Below are 20,959 nucleotides of genomic sequence, written 5' to 3'. Positions count from 1 at the left end.
AATAAATTTTTTCTATATAGATAGTTTCATTCATGGAAATTGGAAATTGTGTGCCAAAATAAGAATGTACATAATTTCTGCAACACTTCTGCTTCGGCCTAAAAATTGAGAAAAAAAAAAAAAAAACAGCATTTTGTTTTGCAAGATTTTATTAGTGCAGTTAAGCAAACAGTTCTCTTCTATTTCCATTCTATCTAACACGAAGTCATCTTCAGCATTGCTAGCGTTTCTATATCATCCTCAGCATTGCTAATACAGGGCGAGGCACTAGAAGCTGCAGAAGGCATGGAACCTAACGGTTAGTGCTAATCTATATGCCCAAAATCCGTCCTCGGCTAATCGAGAAGCTACAGAACAGAAAGTACAGACCGGTTTTACCCCCCCAAATGAACTTGTGAGCTTTGATGAGGTAGAATTACGCTGCCTGCCCAGCTAAACGCAGCCGGTCCTACACGCTCTCATAACAGTGAGTAAATATCTGCCCTGGAATACAGCCTTTTCCCTTCAGAGAGAATGCAAGGTGGCCCTAAAGCCGCTTTAGCCGGCGGTCCGGATTGGCGGCTTGAGGAGTTCTTTGCTGGCTTACGGAGCAGCGGCCCTTTTCCCGCTGGAAATGATTAGAAATCCGGCCATCGTGGGATCCGCTCGGGTTAGCCTCTCAGGAATGCCGCCGCCGTGAACCGCTCACGGCTCCAGAAAGGGAATTAACGCAGACCTGGCCGGGCCTGGGAACGCGGTCGGTCCCGATTTCAGCTGCCATCCGCACGGTCCTCACCCCAACATCATAAGGATTGTATCAATCTCAGGAGAAGGTTGCAGCCTTTCTACAACCATTGACCTCCAAAGGACCTCCAACTGAACTTGTGGGAATCCAATGCTCTTTCACAAAAAAAAAAAAAAAACATTTCCCAATGTGGTTTCAGAGTTATTGTGGTTTCCCCTCCACTTGTCATCCACCATTTGTAGTTTTATTGGTGAACAGAACTTTCAGCTTCCCTATGCAGTGAAATCTGTTTTGTTTTCCACAATTATGGGACAAAATAACTGCAACGGCAGTTATTTCATTTGTTAATTCCTTAAAAAAGAAAACATTGACAGGTATATTACACCGCTGTTACAGCTTGAAAATCTAAATGGAAGGTTAGCCAGATCAAGGCTTGAATGATGTCATCAGCACACACACACCTGAACTAGAGGCTAAATCCATCCAGGGCAAACCCTTGCAGACTGGCCGAACGCCACGTTGTATTTCAAAAGACATTTTGCATGCCTCATCACAATGCTGACTGAAATTGCTGTAATCGTGTTGAAGTATGTTTTTATACTCTGCATCGAGAGGAAAACAATGCGTGATGACTTCTTGCGTATTGTAAAATGAAGCAGCTCTCCCTCACGCCAGCAGGTGCTGATCAGACACCCTCCCCCCCCCAATATCAGCCACATTCATGCTGCAAAACCTCTTTTGAGAGTGCAGACATCCAAAGGAACGCCCTGACCTCCGAAACGTACGTTGTGGCCAGTTGCTCATTTTCACACCGCAGACGACAGTTGAGGTTGCGCAGAGTGGAGTCGGAGGAAGACTTTTCATACGCGGCTTTGACTGCAAGCAACAGGTGCTCGACCGAGCAGCAGGGGGCGCTAGTCAGCCATGAGACACGGATCCCTAACAGACTGGGCCAAGCAATGGCCAAACTGTGCATTGCCCAACGGAGCCACCGGCCACAGTCAGCTCTGCCGTCAGTTACAATTTTAAACACTCGACCCATATCAAATCCCTACACGACTACAAGCTTAAAAAAAAAAAAAAAGGAAAAAAAAGAAAAAAATGTACAAAGGATTACATCAGATAATGAATGCTTATAAGGCTACTTTCAGAGGAGTGATAAAATCCCCCTCTCTTTGCATTGCTTTAACTTTCTTCCTCATTTACTTTTCAGTTGCAATAAGAACATGTAATGACTTGCATACCAAACTTGGATTAATTTAGATCACCACCCACTACAATAGTTACCATTCGTCATCTAAGGAAACAAACAAAATGTAAACTACTTAACATTTTCCAATATATAAGGCCTCGTGAGTACTACCAAAAAGGAATCCAGTTATTTAAATGCCAGTCTGAGCCCTAAGACCCTGTGCAATAAAAACATTTCTAAAGGTTATACATAAAATAAACACTAACATTAAGCCCATTTTATTCAGTGGATATTTCATCTTTTATTATCCTGAAAGCAACAAAGTTCTTACACTGCCCCCTACAGGTGGACTTCGGTATAGACCATGCAGGCAATGTAACAGTGATTTACATTTTAACCAATCAGCAGTGAGATCGTTTAAAGGGCTGCCAATCAGAATTTAACCTGATGTGCATATCCATCCATCAAGGACAGAAATACAAAATTTGTCTGGGACTTGTTCAGGACATGATTTACACAAAATAAATATTGTTATATAGTAACAATTACACATCTACATCTTGTGGCTTAATTAACCCTTTAAATCCAACAAAAAAAGGTGTTTGCACAGGGTCCCTATTAAGTGCACAAGTATTTGTGTCTATTTTCATAACAGTGCTAAGAAAATCTAAAAGTATGTGCAAGGCCATTCAGTTTTTAATGATTATTAACTGCTACGTGTAGCTCCACTGGCAGTTTTATAAGAGAAATACAGCACAGTAATGATTGAGTCCTTTCTCTTATGGGTTTCCTGTATTACTAATGACTTGACTGCTTCCAGAACTACAAACATGGCTGACCCCAGTGGAACTGTGGGAAAATTGGGGGCAAATTGCACCGAATAGCAGAAATCCCACAAGCAGTTGTCCCGTAACAACACAAGAAACGAACTTCTACTACACACACGGACACGTGTAGCATCAAACTCCAAGGAAGAAAAAATGTGAACTGCTCCTTGAGAGAGAGAGAGAGAAGGAGAAATAAAATGTAAAAAAAGTCACTCACTGAATCTACTCTCAGAAAATCAACTCTTACAAAAGCAAAAAGAAAAAACAATTACAAGTAATTTTCCATGAAAACATAAATAACTTCAAGAATATCATAAACGCTCTGTGAAAGTACTACTCTACGCTTCCCCTTAAAATACTTACTACACTGACATTTAAAAGCAGACGACACACAAATCAATTATATTGGCACATTGGGTCTTCTGGTAAATATTATGCAAGGGCTTTCTGTACGCCTGCCTTACAGCACAAATACAGTAACCAGCGCTTAGAACTGACTAAGACACGTTAATACTAATCATATGATCCAGCGAGTGGGTTTTGACTATGGATTACATACTGCAGTGTGCCTAAAATAATTTACTTTCCCTCTATGAGCGGGGCCTTCTCCGTTCGGCGAAAAGGACACCGTTTGCGCTAGAAAGCGCGCAGAAATGCACTACTTTAATCTGCTGTAATTTGATTATCCCGAGCAAAGCATACAACTCACCCCCCCCTAACCCAGCCTGCCCCCCCCCCCCCCCCCCAGGCATCAGATAAAACTACCGCATTTCAGCACGTTACTCTGATCCTTTTCTCAGGCGGGGTAATCCGACACCCTCCCATGCATTCACACTCGGCTCTGCCTGTTTTCTACGGCTTTCGCATGGCTTTCTGCTCTGTGAAAATTCCACATGCAGGGGTGGAAGAATGTGTGTGTGTGTGTGTGTGCGTGTGTGTGGTGAGCATGTGTGGGATGTCAGCGTGTGAGTGTGTGTGTGATGTGAGCGCGTGCATGTGAGCAAGTATGTGAGCGCGCGTGTGTTTGCAAGGTGTGCGTGTGCGCGGTGTGTGTGTGGTCTGAGCAAGCATGTGAGCACAGTGTGTGTGTGTGTGTGTGGTGTGAGTGTGTGAGTATGTGAATGCATGCACGTGTTTGCACAGTGTGTGTAGTCTGAGCAAGCGTGTGTGTGTGTGTGTGTGTGTGTGTGTGTGTGTGTGTGTGTGTGTGTGTGTGTGTGTGTGTGTGTGTGGGGGGGGGGGGGGGGGGGGCACCTCCATTTACCAATAAATAGGGATTGCATTCTTTTTCCCGTAAGCAGTCTCAGACGTACGGAAGCAGCCTGTAACTGAACCGACGGTGCCACCAGCACGCACCACAACCAGGCTCAGCAGAAAATGCATAGGAGACTCATTGGTCACTACATAGATGTGCTTAACCACAAGCCCACACTAATCCTCCTGCCATCACACGAGGATGCTAGCAAGGTGGTCAATGATACGCGTTCCTGACTCAACAGGGAGAGAAGGGGACTAGCCCAAGATGCTCAACTCACTTAAACGTCTCTGGGTTGTCTCACCAACTATAATACAAGGCATCCCGTTAATAAAATACACAAATTCAAATAAAAGAATCATAATGGAATGCACAATATTTCTATCACACTACCAGCTAAACAACCTAAAGACAATGGTGGCAGTTTATCACTTTGTCCAGAGGCACAAATATGAAATTATATACACAAAAAAAACCCCCTAAAAAATAACAAAGGCAAAAGAAAAAGAGCGACCCAGATGTCACATCCACGCACGCACGCACGCACGCACGCACGCACGCACGCACGCACACGCCATGTTCACACGGCCGCTCGCGGGTGAGAGTGCGAGACAGAGACAGGAGGAAGAACGGCAGAAGGGCGGTCCTCAGTGAGGAGAAATACTGACAAAAACGAAACAAACGCAGACGAATCAAAATGGACGTCGATGCGACAGGAGATGGCGGCCATGTTCCGCGCGCTCTCTGACACACCGCCCTACAGCTCCAGTGTCAGAACGGATCAGGCTTTTGTTAAAAGACAGAAAATTTCTCCCTCTTCTTGTTTTTCCCCTGTGACTGACAACTTCAATTAGTGCTTAATTCCAAAGAAACAAACAAAACTTTTGTGACTATTATGGTTTTATCCTGTGGGAAGACTCGGTTCTTACTCTAAGCTTTTTTAAAGTTACTTTTCTGCTTGTCCAGAGACAAGGTTTTGCTCAACAGCATGGTTCGCTACGAGATCGATTTCCTGCGAAAGGTAGACAGACTGGCTTTATCTCCCCTCTCTCTTTCTTTCCCTCTCCCTCTCTTTCTGCCAGATAGAATGAATCCATTCACAAATAGGAGATCCCGGAGGAGGGCCCATCAGTTCTTGAACCGCGTCTGTTCGCAGATGTGGTTGAATTTCCTGAAAAAGAACAGAAAAGTAAATAAATACAAAACAAAAAGTACAGCCACACATTCTCACGCAAGGCTGCTTGTGGTTGACACTACAGTTGGGGACAGGATGGGGGAACTAGACAATTCTCCAGCGCTAAACACAAATGGAGCAGTACCGCCCTCTGCTGTTGAACACAGAGCATTTCTACTCCTCTCTTGGTGGAAAGAGACTTATGGGTAATACAAAATGGGTTTTGTTATGCCAATAAAGCTAACTGAACTGAATAAAGATGACATCTGCAGTATACGCTCTATTAGCACCCTGGCTACTTTTAGCACATGGTTAGAAATTGTGCGTTTACTAATATAATAGAGGCAAGAGCACATCAAGTATTTAACAGCTGCTAGGTAAAAAAATAACACAATGCAAATACCTTTGCTGTTATTCTCCCTGCTAATACATTGAGTAAATGTCAGACTAAAGTCAGGTGCCTGACGCGACATGTCAATCTAATAACTTATTACCAGCAGTCTGCAGGTATTCACTTTTCATTTTAAGGAATTGGATGTATAAGGAATTGGGTTAAGTCGCAGGGAGAAACTCCACCAGTTGCCGTGCAAAGGCGAGAATATGTCCCTAGTGAAGGGACACAGGAGCCGAGTGGGGAATATGAAATGGAGAAATTAAATCACACCTTAAGTGTAAAATCCTATTTCATTTAACCTTCACTTAACCAGGAAGTCCCCTGAAATATAAAAACTCTTTCAGGGGAGGGCAGCAGGTTCACAGACTCTGATCATTGGCTGTGAGCAGATGGAAGACCCGGCCCCCCGGCCCCCCCATGTTGTTTCAGGAGAAGGCGTGCTATGCGTGTCTGAAGAGAAGGCCATGTTCTAGGCGTGTTGAGGAGAAGGAGTGTTCTAGGCGTGTTGAGAAGGCGTGTTCTAGGCGTGTTGAGGGGAAGGCGTGTTCTAGGCGTGTTGAGGAGAAGGCGTGTTCTAGGCGTGTTGAGGAGAAGGGGTGTTCTAGGCGTGTTGATGAGAAGGTGTGTTCTAGGCGTGTTGATGAGAAGGTGTGTTCTAGGCGTGTTGAGGAGAAGGCGTGTTGATGAGAAGGCGTGTTCTAGGCGTGTTGAGAAGGCGTGTTCTAGGCGTGTTGAGAAGGCGTGTTCTAGGCGTGTTGAGGAGAAGGCGTGTTGATGAGAAGGGGTGTTCTAGGCGTGTTGAGGAGAAGGCATGTTCTAGGCGTGTTGAGGAGAAGGCGTGTTCTAGGCGTGTTGAGGAGAAGGCGTGTTGATGAAAAGGGGTGTTCTAGGTGTGTTGAGGAGAAGGCGTGTTCTAGGCGTGTTGAGGAGAAGGCGTGTTCTAGGCGTGTTGATGAGAAGGGGTGTTTACATGGCATGGTGGGCCTTCACTTGGGTGCGGCAGTTGCGTCCCCAGTAGCAGTCAGGGCGTGAAGTCACAGCAGCTGGAAAAATAAGACATGAGGTCAGTGTCCATCTTCTGACCTCTGAAGAATAGCCGAAAAACCCCGGGTAACATTACATTTTTTTTTACATTACATGTCATTTGGCTGACGCTTTTATCCAAACCGACTTACAGTTGATTAGACTAAGCAGGGGGCAATCCCCACTGGGGCAATGTGGTTAACCGTTGGGACCGCAGTGCGGATCATATTGTAGCTACACCGGGAATAGAACCACCAACCTCCCAGTCATGTCCCTTAACCACTATACTACCGTACCCCATGACACACTTTCACTTTTAATCACATTTCCCTATCATTTCTGCTGGCAATACAACCAGAGCCTCTTATCCACGCTGACTTAAACGACTTTAATGTCAATGTAAAAAAGGACAAAGGGGTAACTCACCCGGGAGCTCGGTGGGGGGGATGTTCTGGCGGTATTTGTACGCCAGCTCTTTGAAGGCTCTGAGGCCGCAGCAGTAGCACAGCACGGCGTTAGCAGCGATGCGATAATCTGAGACAAACAAAACTCCCATCACACACACCCCAACAACACACAGGACATAACCATCACACACACCCCAACAACACACAGGAAATAACCATCACACACACACACCGAGAAACATCCATCACACACACTAACCAAGAACACACCGTGACATAACCATCACACACACCGAGAAACACCCATCACACACACTCACCAACACCACACAGGAAATAACCATCACACACACACACCGAGAAACACCCATCACATACACTCACCAACACCACACAGGAAATAACCATCACACACACACCAACAACACACCGAGAAACACCCATCACACACACTAACCAAGAACACACCGTGAAAACCATCACACACACACCAACAACACACAGGAAATAACCATCACACACACACACACAGACCGAGAAACACCCACCACACCCACTCACCAACAACACACCGAGAAACACCCACCACACACACTCACCAGCAACACACCGAGAAATAACCATCACACACACACCAACACACAGGAAATAACCATCACACACACACCAACACACAGGAAATAACCATCACACACACCAACGAAGCTTTTCTTCCTCGTCCTTTACTGACCTGATAGGTAAAACGTTCCCTGCTGTAACGCCACCAGGCCTTCCTGAAGCATCTCTTTCCACGTCATTCCCCTGGAAGCCAGGTAATTCTGCGCACACACACACACGCACAGACAGAGACACACGCACACGTTATCAACAAAGCAAAGGAAAAACACACTTAGTGAGACTACACAAGCACTCATCACAGATGCATTTAACAAAACCAAAAAAAATCCCCATCACACTAAACCAAAAGGGAGAGACTATGAAGAATAGAACAAGAACAGAGGGAAGGAGACAAAAGAGGAGTGAGTACCCGGAGGATATCGGACTCATAGTTATTGCTGTTGAGGGCGCCGTCGAGACATTTCTCTGTGAGGTTGAGCTCTGTGAAAAGATTGATGGAAAAGCGTTTCACACAGGGAGAGAGGGGTAAAAACAGAACAATAATCCCAAGCACTACTCTACTGAGACTACAACCCAGCAGCTGCTTTCTCTAAACAAATGTAATATCAGTACCTGGCACACACACACACACACTAACAACTTCACATTTTACAGACTTGTGGGGACAGTTCAAACCGATCAAGACAACCTACTAGTTGGTGTAGGACTTTTGTCTCCATAAAGAAACCAGTCCCCACAATGTTGGTGGGCGGTAAAAATTCTGTCCCCGTTTTCAATCGAAACAAACACAGAAAAGCAAAATTCCTGCGCAGAATATTAAACAAAAATATAAGCACATTTGTGTTCTGCCTTTAAGCATCGTCTTTTGGCTTGCCCTCTAACTGTCTTACAGGCTGAGAATATGAAATAGCACACGACACAAATCAATCGTGCACAGGTTTTATGACTCGATTGTGTGATCCTTGATCATATTTTAATCACTACGCTACTGAAAGTCTGCAGGGATGAGCGATTCTATTGCAGTTTAATGATGAAATAAAAGTCGAGCCAGCAGTCAGTCTGTCACAGAGGCTAATCTTACCACTGAAACGAGCGAGGCATCCCTGACATCCGATTCGCTGGCACCCCCAGTACATGTGACAGAAGGGCCGCTGGCACACCGTACCTGTGGGGAGGGGGGCACAGGGCAAAGGTCAGAGGTCAGATGAGTGAAACAGACCTCAATCCCTGAGTGGCGCGCGTGTGTGTGTTTGCGTGTGCGTGTGCGTGTGTGTGAGGGAGGTGGGTGGCAGGGGTGTGTGTGTGTGTGTGTGTGTGTGTGAGAGAGAGAGAGAGTGAGTGTGTGTGAGAGAGAGAGTGAGTGTGTGTGGCTCAGCCTCAGCGCTGAGTCCTGGCAGCCACTCACACTGCTGCGCGGAGAACTGCTGGCCAATCAGTTCGCCCCGTCTGTCCGGCATGGGCTGCAGGCAGCAGGTGCAGATGACGTGGCCCCCTTGTGGTGAGCAGGTGTATTCCTGGAGCGCTGAAACCGAAAAAAAAAAAGCAGAAAACATTTACCACCGCTTCTGTGTTAAAACAATGGTCTCTTCTGCTCAGAGCACTGAGACTTCCACTGTTTTAGGAACTCAGTTCATTACATTTCAGCAATTTAGCAGATGTTCGTATCCATTGTGAATTAAATTCCATTTATGTTTTTACATGCACTCCATGAGCACAGTAGGATATTTTACTCCAGAAGTAATTTCAGTAATTTCCTGCCCGAGGACACAACAGCAGTGTCCCAGCTGGGAATCAAACCCACAGCCCCGGAATCACAAACCCAGCGCCCTAACCCTGAAGCTACACTGGCTCCCCGAACACAGCAAGCTTCTTCTAAACCCTGTTCCTGGAGACCTACTGCCCTGTAGGTTTACTCCAACCCAAACAAAGCTCACCTCATTCAACAGCTGGAGCAAGGCTGCCCAACCCTGTTCCTGGAGATCTACCACCCTGTAGATTTACTCCAACCCTAACAAAGCTCACCTCATTCAACAGCTGGAGCAGGGCTGCCCAACCCTGTTCCTGGAGATCTACCACCCTGTAGATTTTCACTCCAACCATAACAAAGCTCACCTCATTCAACAGCTAGAGCAGGGCTGCCAAATCCTGTTCCTGGAGATCTACCGTCCTGTAGGTTTTTACTCCAACCCTAACAAAGCTCACCTCATTCAACAGCTAGAGCAGGGCTGTGCCAAACTCTACCATCCTGTAGGCTTTCACTCAAGCCCCTACAGGAGGTTAGATCTCCAGGATCAGGTCTGGGAGGCCTGGTTGTAAAGACAGCAGCAGTAGACGGTCCATGGTGTGACAGGGTTGGATGCTCTGTGCTGTACTCAGTGGGCTGAAACAGGGATCGGAGCGTGCACGCAAGCCCATACCTGCAGGGGCATTCGTGGACGTGGAGGGGACCTCCCCCACTGGTTTTACCCCTGCCTCCTCTGCAGGGGGCGCCAGCAAGCAGGGGGCCAGGATGGGGTCCTTCCTGTAGCCCGGGCACTGCCTGCACATCACAAAGGGCTGACTGTGGACACACAAGATGGCCGTCAGGAGGATGCAAGGGTCACCTTTATCTTTCACACAAAGTCAACCAACAACTCAACCAGGAGACTATCGCAAAGCAGGATTACGGAGTCAACAGGATAACTGCACGGAGTACCCAGAATCCTTCTGAATCTGGAACATGGACTGAAGTAAAAAGAGTGTTCTGGGTTTTACACAGTACAGTCAATGCAGTAATGATACAGGCCCGAAACAAGCAATTTGATACGTTTACAGATAATATTTCATAATTGTATTTGTTATGGGCCTTTCAATGGAACAATGGGCACAAAACAATGTTAAAATGTGAAATAGAATGGTAAAGTAAGAGCGTGAAGGTGAAGACGGTAGTTATCGAGCAGAAGACGGGGCAGTCGCGCAGCGCAGGAGGCCAGGGGGCTGCGGGGGTCACCTGACCTGATGTCGGAGGTGTCGCTGTCGTTGTCGGAGAGGTCGAAGAGGTAATCGGAGCTGCCCTCCTCGTCGGAGAAGGAGCGCTCGATCTTTGGCTGCAGCATGTCCTGAGTGATCTTGTTGCGCTTGTCCATGCTCTTCCTGTCCTCCTCGCTGCGGCTCTTCTCTGTGGGAGGGCAAGGTCAGCGGGGGGGTCAAGGGTCACGCATACCGCCAGACAACGAAGGAGGTCGTTTGCGGGTGCAGCACTGTGTGGGTGAAGCTGTACAGGTGTAGCCAAGCTGTGTAATGTGTGCAGGTAGGCCTGTGTGTAGTGTGCAGTAAGGGAGTATCTAGGTGCTGGGTGCTGCAGCAGGTAGGCCTGTGTGTAGTGTGTATTATGTAGTGTGTAGTATGCAGTGTGCAGTGTGAGAGTACCTGGGTGCTGCAGCAGGTAGGCCTGTGTGTAGTGTGTATTATGTAGTGTGCAGTATGCAGTGTGCAGTGTGAGAGTACCTGGGTGCTGCAGCAGGTAGGCCTGTGTGTAATGTGTATTATGCAGTGTGTAGTGTGTAGTATGCAGTGTCCAGTGTGAGAGTACCTGGGTGCTGCAGCAGGTAGGCCTGTGTGTAGTGTGTATTATGCAGTATGCAGTGTGCAGTGTGAGAGTACCTGGGTGCTGCACCAGGTAGGCCTGTGTGTAGTGTGTAGTATACAGTATGCAGTGTGCAGTGTAAGAGTACCTGGGTGCTGCAGCAGGTAGGCCTCCACCAGGTTGTTGAGGATGTGGTTCTTGCGGATCCTCTCCACGGGGCAGCGGCAGGTTGGGCAGAGGGAGGAGCGCTCCATCCAGCCAGAGTAACACGCAGCGCAGAAGGTGTGCATGCAGGGCTGCAGACTGCAGAGGGAGAGACACACAGGCACACAGTCTCATTAACTACAAAAACGGTGGCATTCCGTCACTACCAGTAATATATTAAATACATGCGCCGAGTGAGAACACAGAAAGGAATCTGATTAAGGTGTACGGCACAGTTAATCGAATGGAAATCACGTAATTCTCACCTGACGCAGTCGTGCAGCAGGTCCTGACAGATGATGCAGGTCAGGGACTCCTCCATCTTGTCTGTTTTGGTGCCCTCCACAGCGCTCTTCCCTGCGACGGCCCCCAGGGGCACCTTAGGGGGGCTCTCCGCTTCACTGAACCCAGGGTCGGCAAGGCCAAAGTCATAGTCCTTATCTGGAGAGGAAACAGGAAGTGAGATCACAAGGGGGCCTTTCATTCCACCTCCAAAATGGAGACCGAAAGGGTGTGTCCCAATAGCCAAAATGTTTCCACCACTACCACCTTGTCTCCTATCTGGAAGTACGGGGGGGAAGAGACGAGTAGAGGAAAGGAGGAATTTATTTATTTTTAAAATTATTTATTTATTATTATTATTATTATTTTTTAAGAGTACTGAGATGCACCCAGTAAGATGGCTACAGAGAGACAGACATAGAGGGACAGATTATTTATTCTGTTTATAGTAGTTCAATTATTTTCAACCATCTGTTATACTGGTTACATCAATAAATGCTTTGGCAAAGTAAGTGTACACTTACCATGCCAATACAGCTTAAATTGAATTGAACTGAATTGACAGAGACAGTTCGGGAAGAGAGTTAGAGAAAGAGAAAGAGCGAGAGAGAGCGAGAAAGAAAGACAGACAGAGAGAGTACCAGTGCCAGTCTTCCTCCTCTTCCTCTCGGGCCCCTCTTCCTCGTCCCCCTTGGAGTGAGGCGGGGCGTGGCTCTGCGCCTCCTGCGCCTGCTTCAGCCTGGGTTCCACCACCTCCCCTTCAGGTGCATTGTGGGTAGGGAGGGATGACTCATTGGAACTCCCACGCCCTGTGAGGTGGAGAGATATGAGCAGGAGTGAGATAACAGAAGCGCCGCAGGTGTGAAAACGCAGTGCGGCATCTTGGCATTCGACACCCTCCAGGTTTATCTTGGAAGTGCAAGGAGTAAACAAACAAAAAGTAATAATGGAAAGAACCAGTGTGAAGTCTATTTACAGGGTGTGAGGCCACTGCATACACAAGGGCTGTTAGCACCAGTCAACCAGCAACAGCAATTCTGAATGCAACAGTAGGTTATGGAAGTGCAAAGCCCTGTCTTGAGCACTTCTACAAAATATCCAATACATGTTTCAAACAAAAAAATACAAAATAAAATGGAAAAATCCCACTGCACTGCAGCAAGTTGAAGTTGAACCATGTTTGCTGCAGAAAGTCCAGTGAAATGTACCCCAACCCCCAACTAAGCCACGGAGGGCCCCTGTGGGTAATGTCATGTAACGGAGGTGCTCGTACCTGGAGCGCAGGCTGCAGGGGGGCAGGCTGCGGGGGCCGGGGCGGGGTACAGGTGGGAGGTGGAGGTGGAAGGCTGCGGCTCCTCTGGGACAGGGGCTGCTGGGGTGTGGGGCCGGGTGGGGGAGGGGGGCACAGCCTGGGGAGGGTCCGGCCCGCCCTCGGCAAGATCCTGCGCGACAGAATCTCCCTCCCTCACACCACTGGCTACTCCCGCTGTCAATCACAGAGAGGGCGTGGGTTTCAGCGTTTTCAACCTCAGCTTCACAAAAGCCCAATCTGCATTACCACAATTCCTACAGCTTGATAGCACTTTGTTTGTTCATTTTAAATTGTGTACTATGCATCTCCTGGCCTGGTGTTTGCTGTGCAAATGGGAGCCGTTCTCTTTGATTTCACTACATCTTTAAAGGGTAAAATAAAATATTAATACAGACAAAAAAATTAAAAGGATTTCAAAACACGGAGGGGATTAAATGAGGGTTTACAGCTTGAGAATTGTGCAATGATTACAGAGAAAAGCCCTCATGTGGCCATCTCGTTTTGTGTTTTCTGTACAGCGTAGGACAGATCAGGCAGATGCTGACAGGACGTCAACATTTTCAACGGACAGCGGATTCCATTCGTAAACCAGACCATACGAGAGCTGTCCGATCTCCTAAAGCTACATAGGAGGATTATAGAGCCATTCACAGGGGCAAACGTGTAATCGGTGGTGCCTATCAATCACATTAATAGGCACCAATCTTGTACATTTACCTCCTAAAGAAGTTTAATAATGGAGTTTAGAAGGATGACTGCTAAACAGGATCTGAACTGAATGTGTACGGCAGGATTCAAACTGTTTGTGCAAAAGATGAATAAAATATGACTTATTAAATCAACTAATTATTAATTTATTAACTCATAATTCACTTATTAAAGTCCACATTTTAAAAGCCAGGGGTGCCAAATGTATGTTATACTGTGGTCATGTGAAATATATAAATTAAGTAATTCACTGCGCATTCTATATCCAGGGCAATATCCTGTTTAATCGGTCATAACCCTGATATCATATGAGGTTTTTCCATAGGGCAAAATATATGACTCACTTACCAGTTGTGGTTTGAAAACTTGCCGTCTCCGGTGGAATAGACTGATAAACATACGCAATGTCTGTAAAACAATAGAGATATCGTCATGGCAAATACAAAATTAAAGTTATTAATTAGCATTCATAGTGCACCAGTCACAGAAATGCATTCCCTGCGTGGTTTGCCCGAGGCAGAACATCCAGGCATTAGGGAACAATCGCTCTAAAGAGCTTAAAAGCACAGTTATCAAGATAACACGCCGCACCACGGATGCTCACTCCAATCTCCACAAACCTCGGGTGCAAACCTGACACTTCTTTGGAGGGCAGATTAATTTACTACTAGATAAACAATTCAAAACATACTCCCGTTCACGGCTCATATTATGCATGCCGGCGCTGAGTTACTGAACCAAATTTGGCCTGAAGTCAAGTGGCTTAAAGTACAATTAGGGACAATTCACTCACAATAATGTGGCACATTTTTGGCATGGTCGGGGCTGTTGGTTTGAATCATTTAAGTCGACGTTAAAGCGCGTGTGATCTGGGACAGGCTCAGACAGTGTCCCTGCATACACCCGAGGAATGCCGATTCAGGAGCGGCAACATCCGCCTTTACGCCCCTCCGCCGGGCCCACGGAGCGGCGGGGAGGAGGAACCCACTCACTCTGCTCCGGCTCGTTCTTCCTGTAAACGAAGTAGATGACGTCACCGCTCCGCAGGGGGTGCATCTGCTTCTTAACGAGCTTTGACATGTTGATCACGGTGCCGTTGGTGCTGAGGAGGGGAGAGAGAGAGAGAGAGAGAGAGAGAGAGAGAGAGAGAGAGAGAGAGAGAGAGAGAGAGAGAGAGAGAGAGAGAGAGAGAGAGAGAGAGAGAGAGAGAGAGAGAGAGAGAGAGAGAGAGAGAGAGAGAGAGAGAGAGAGAGGGGGTTTCATTCTCCTTTCCTGTTGACAAGAATTAGGCCTCGGGCAGCAGTGCAGTATTGTGGTCAAGGAGTTTCAGTCGCTACAGGAAGTGGGGTAAGCTTATAGCCTAGTGGCTAGGGTGCTCGACTGGGACTGGTCAGATTATTGGTTCAAGCCCCAGTGCAGCCAGTTAGATCTGTGCAGCTGTTGGGCCCCTGAGCAAGGCCCACATTAAGCAGGGTCCCACTTCCTCCCTGTAGTAGTGTAGTCACATAGGATAAAAGCGTTAGATAAATACCTAATGTAATGAAATGAAAGGTTGCAGGTTTGGTTCCTAGGACACTGCCATTGTACCATTGCTTAACCTGCATTCAGACCTGGGACAAATGCGTAACGATTTTGGATTCAAATACTTTTCTGAGCTTGATTGGTCTTGCCTGGACCAGGGTTTGGACTTTGTGAGAGTATTTCATAGGTGCCAATACACCAGAAAATCCTAGAAAAGTATTTGAATCCAAAATTCCAAAGTATTTGACCCAGGTCTGAAGGCATTCCCTTCAGTATATATCCTGCAGTATATAACATGGATACCATGTTAAAAAGGTAAAAGTTGGGCAATTCGCTCTCAATAAATGTCTGCTCAATGCCAGCAATGTCATGTAAAGCCTAGACAACCCTTGACAAAGCCAAATAGTCGCATTCCAGAGAAGACTACTCCAGCTTGGAACAAAATGATAAAAAAATGGCAGTTTTAGAACTGCTGATAAAGATCTTCGCAGCAAGTTATTATTCCCAGCTAATGTACCATTAACAATATACAACAGCAATTACCTAGGCAAGATTAAACAGGGGCTTCCGTCTTCCTGATCTGTTCAATTATATAACAGCACGATCCACGGGCACCTCCTCGGTGTCAAGTTTTTTTATTCCAGCCCACTTCATTGTTTGAAATGCAATTTGAATTGTATTCCTTGCGGTTATTAGTCGTGAATATTAAATTACATTTCACAAAAGAAAGCGCGCGACTACGTCCCCTGCGTTCCTTCGGAGGCGGTTAATGTAGCAGCAGACATCGAGCCGTAATCTCGCACACCGAGCAGAGAGAGAGAGAGAGAGAGAGAGAGAGATATATAGAGATCGCCTGGAGGCCTCGCGTCGCGGCGACTCAGCAGTTCGTAAAAACGCCGGCCCTCTGATTACCCTGCGGTGATGGCATCTTCATTATCAAAAAGCCGGTTGGTTTACGGTTACAATTATGTTCGCTGGCACGCGTCCACGCATCCTTCACCGCGGGCGAGTCGAGCGGTCCCAGATTAAACGCACGGCAAACCTTTCCCAAACGATGCCAACAGCAAGGTTGGAATCCTGCCACCATCCGGGCAAAGCCAACAAATAAATAAAGAAATCTGTCTGCGTGTTTGTTTAGGGCTCCATCCAAAAAAAGATGTGCTCACGTTATGGAAATAGCACCCAAATAACCTCATTAGAGCTCTGGTCCCCATCGTTACTCATCTGAATTAGTTTCAACCCCATTAACAACCTGATAATATCATGACTTGGACCTGGAAGGTCAGTGGTTCATAGCCCCGGTGTAGCCAGGATAGGATCCACACAGCTGATGGGCCCTTGAATAAGACCCCTCACATATCCAGGGGAGATTGTCCCCTGCTTAGTCAAATTAACTGTCGCTTTGGATAAAAGCGGCAGCTAAATGACACATAAATAATGAATAAATAAAATAACCTGTGAATGGGGAAGTTCAACAAGAGGAAAATCAGAGGTACTGACAACAGCTTTCAAACGTGGACATGGAAATCAAAATCAAACTGGGAAGGGGCGACACACAAAAGATGAAAGGGACATTTATACTGGTAATTTAACGTTATACTTTACTACTTTCAATGTGAATAATAATTCCGCCCCATACCGGTAATAATTTCATGAGGTTTAGAGGTTTGTTTCGCATACTGTTCAAACTAAAGGAACTTGGGATGGACATTCCAGTATGGCAGGGGTTTCTGGAATAATCTGAAAGCAATTAAAGGGCCGCCTTTGTGTCTTTCAAATGCGCTGGTCATGCCGCCTTCTCCAACATCTCATGTGCTGCATCGCTAAGCAACCGACAACCTGATCGAGGCCCACTGCCATTCCTCTACCGCTCAAAACATCACATTCAGCAAGTTTTCCACCGTGGAAAATGCGAAAGGCAGGCAAAAAAAATGACTTCCGGGAAACGCAGCAACACTGCGGCGCAACATGGGTGCTGAGATTTAAAGTACTTTTATCTAAAGAGTCTAAAACCCACTGCGAGCATTGTTCCTCCATTTTGAAAGGTCTCCCCCCATTCTTGCATAATGGAGTGCTGTTGCAGCCAGCTGGTTGCAGTTCATAAGGTCCCTGTATGAAGCTAATCTGAGTTCCCAGTCACACGATGCGTTTATGCGCCCTTTGGCTGTCCCAACATGCACTGGGCCTGGGGGAAAGGACTGAAAAACAGGCTACCACCGAGGGACCATGCCAAGCACCAACATGCGCACACAGTAGGAGATACTAAACCGCAAATTTTATTTAAGCAAATTAGGTTTCCATTCTGAATGGTCCAGCAGACTTTCATATTGTTTGGTCTCAACCAAACCGTTTGTCGGCAAATTAAACTGCTCATGAGAAGGATCGGGACGAGTTCCATTTCAATTTCAGTCAACGCAGGAAATTAACTGGAAATTCAATTCCTGAACTGACTGGATAGGATTGGAATAGAACCCAAAATTGTTTATGAAAATGAAACCAATAGTGTGTACGGCTCTGTTTGAGTGTGTGTGTGTGTGTGTGTGTGTGTGTGTGTGTGTGTGTGCGCGTGTTACATAAAAAGCCGATAACTGTAGCTGACGTGAGGCACGTTGGCATCATTTTTGCATTGAAGGCCGATAAATGGTTGGTCATTTATTTGAGAGAATTACCTCATATCCTCCAGCCACACCTCCCCTGAGTTCTCGCCCTGCACAATCTTGCAGTGATCGCCTGAGACCAGCTTGTTTGCAGGAAAGGACAGGTCACAGCCTGGAGGACAGAACAATTCACAAATGCAAATATTATTAGGGACACCATGCAAGGGTCAAGCTTTATTCATTTTTCATCAGGAAGGTTTCTTGGTCATAGTTCAGCTGCTCACAGATGGCATAATTCAAAAGCTTTAAACCACGCCTTGTCAGGTCAAATCAAGAGATGAAATATAGTCTATAAGCCTTTTCACATTTCAAATACTACGTTAATCTGTTCCTCTAAAAGACCAGAGCAGACAGGCTTAAAACGTGCTTTATGCATTCCCCACTTGGGTTACTTCATGCTGTGCACATTGATAAGGAAATATTAATAAGGAATGAAGAAAACGGCCATGAAGTCCACAGATAAAAACAGTACTGATTGAGATATTTTTTTAAATGCACCATGTCCCATGCATTCTAAATGCTGCGAACAACCACCAGGTGATTTGGGGTTTAAAAATTCTAGCATCAATGAGGCACCGAATTAAACCCCGACATCGCTCTGCATGAAAAGCAGACTTAGAATCTCCACATAATAGGGTAGATGGAACCAGACCCTCGCAGACACAACCTTTCCTTGAGCGACACAAAACCTACAAAAAACCTACTTAATATTCTGCACGCATGTTGTCCATAGAGCGCTTTGTTATTACCGGGGGGTGTCTAAGTTTACAGAACTAAAGAAGCCATTGTGTTGCATGGGAAGAGACGGTGGTATAGAACTTAAGTCGCTCAGATGGTTACGTCTGTCGCGACTTTCGTCAACAGAAGTGTATGGTCATTATTAGAACGGCTAGACTATGTCGGCTATTGCTATGACCAATCCGCAAAGGTTCTCAGTGCATTGCACTCACTTATCGCACTGCTAAAATTGCCATCTAGATTATTTATGCTTATTCAAATTGTTCGTTTAATTAGACCCAAATTACTTTAGCCCGTGCAACATTATCTGAGGATGGGAACAACTAGTTTAATAACTGAATTCAGGCAAAAACTGTCAATCCTGTTGAATTCCATTAAAGTATAAAAAGTTGGCAAGCCGCTGACTGCATGGGTCATTTACGGTTAGATCCTATATAGTTTCATCGAAAAATCTGAAGAGACCGTGTAAAAAGATACGAACAATGATTATTTGCCATTTTTTAACAGGAAACGACGAACGTTACTGGCTGAATTGCAGTTCGCTTAATTAGCGTTAAACATCAACTCGCCATTACACGGTTAACTTAAAAATAAATAAACAATGCCAAATCACAAAGTATACAGTAGCAAGCTCGCGTGGGAACTATTGCTTATCTTAAGTGTACCGACACAGGCGCAGAAAAAGTTAGCGGTTACGTTCCATTGTTTTCGTTTGCTAGCCTTCACTAACTTCATTAGCCATATTAACAAGTTAAAGACAGTTTGGCAATACTAGTAGGCTGTCACTTGACAGCATAATCTTCATGTCTAGGTATCCACTTCTCCTGCGTAAATTAGTGTGTTAGCTACCTCGCTTATGATAGAGCTAGCTAGCTAACATTCGCTAAAAACAAATAAGGAAGCTAACAATATACTAGGTTAGCGATGTTACCTAGCTAGTGGTGGAATGAGTCGTCGGTTGGATAAGGGAGATTAACGTTAAATTAAACAACCAAAGCGATGCGTCATTTATGCAGCAAGTTACATTGTAAGTAATAAGCAGTGGTTTGGCTGATCAATTAGCATGGATGAACGTACCTTTCCTTCTTCCGACTGTGCATTCTCTGTTGACAAGCAAAATTTCTGATTCAGAACCAGTGTCAACTTTCACTAGCTTTCCCCACGGCTGACTTCTTCCTCGATTCTCCATTTCCAAGCCGTTGGCAGGCGTGCTAACGTTACCTACGCTAAACAGACCTAGATTATGTACCACTGACAAACAGTGGCTTCCCAACAAAAACGAACAATTTACACACGTCTAATCAATTTTGTAAGTTAACTTGCAAGCTCGATGTTTTAAAGTATACACAGACGTTAGCTTAGCTGGTTAGCTCAATGGCTAACTTCTAAGTTGGGTTGCTATCTAGCTAAAGTAAGTTTGCTAACTTAGCTAGCTTGCCGTTGCATAGCTGCTTTCATAGATTATTACAGTCAGTGAACCTAAATTAGCTAGCTAATAGCCAACTAACTTTAATTTATTCACGAACGTATCGACATGGCTTATCGTCGGGAGGAAAACCGCTTCAGCTTTCGTCAGTAAGAGTTCAATCCTGTAACGTTACCCGCTCTCGCTTTCGTCTTTGAACACCAGCTAGCTAGCCAGCTACTTGTCACATAGCTAGTTAGCTAGCTAATATTAGCTAATAATTCCACACCATTTCTGCTCTTCAGATAAAGTAGGCAACGTTAGCGAACCAATCAACCAACTGGTGTCTCTAAACCAACAGTTAAAGACAGGTAACGTGAAATCATCAAAACCCTTAGAACGTTATCTTCCCTTGTTTTATAACTAGAACACTGTATTTATACAATATCCGCTGTATTTTTGTTTGGTTTCAGTTCCAGGCCGCTTTGTCGCTACAGCTAACTTAGCTCAGCTAACGTTGGTTAGCCAGCTTCGCCAATGGCTAGCTAAAACGAACAATCAAAAAGAAAAAACAAATCACCCAACAAAAATCTAGCTATCCCGACGAGTGTAGTTTATAGGGAGCCTCGCCAGCAACAAACGGCTGCCCGTTAAGCCTGTTTAACTCAGCGGAATCATTTAAAGTCCCTTCGCTTTCCTGCTTGCACACATATTCGCGCACTTCCTGGCAACCAAAGGTATTTACAGACATCAGCTGATTATGGAGGGGCGGAGAATGCAGCTCCTCTGTGGGAATGAGGTTTTAAAGGAGAAGCCATGTTGTGTGAGGGTGACGACCACGTGAAGAAGGGTGAGCAATGCTTATGAAATATTAATGAGGTGAAAGATATGTACAAAGACGTGTATATGGGATTAGAATGTTCTTCGCTGAACATTCTGATGCTAATGTAACA

The 20,959-nt window shown here is 45.8% G+C and overlaps 1 protein-coding gene across 1 annotated transcript; it reads right to left on the bottom strand.

Annotated features, from left to right (window-relative positions):
- Window positions 1-3,984: 3,984 nt before the first annotated feature.
- On the bottom strand, window positions 3,985-20,729 carry chfr (checkpoint with forkhead and ring finger domains, E3 ubiquitin protein ligase). The gene is made up of 17 exons (XM_061260552.1): window positions 19,679-20,729; window positions 17,876-17,975; window positions 14,678-14,787; window positions 14,034-14,093; window positions 12,939-13,151; window positions 12,307-12,474; window positions 11,650-11,824; window positions 11,328-11,482; window positions 10,609-10,771; window positions 10,032-10,174; window positions 9,020-9,136; window positions 8,696-8,779; window positions 8,024-8,094; window positions 7,727-7,814; window positions 7,016-7,123; window positions 6,537-6,609; window positions 3,985-5,169 (listed from the first exon to the last, which is right to left on the bottom strand). Exons 1-17 carry the CDS (start codon window positions 19,788-19,790, stop codon window positions 5,127-5,129), a joined length of 1,983 nt encoding a protein of 660 aa, XP_061116536.1. The 5' UTR covers window positions 19,791-20,729; the 3' UTR covers window positions 3,985-5,126.
- Between the last annotated feature and the right edge of the window lie 230 nt (window positions 20,730-20,959).

This window comes from Conger conger, chromosome 11 (genome assembly GCF_963514075.1).
Source record: "Conger conger chromosome 11, fConCon1.1, whole genome shotgun sequence".
NCBI lineage: Eukaryota > Metazoa > Chordata > Actinopteri > Anguilliformes > Congridae > Conger > Conger conger.
This window is presented reverse-complemented; position numbering and strand designations above follow the sequence as displayed.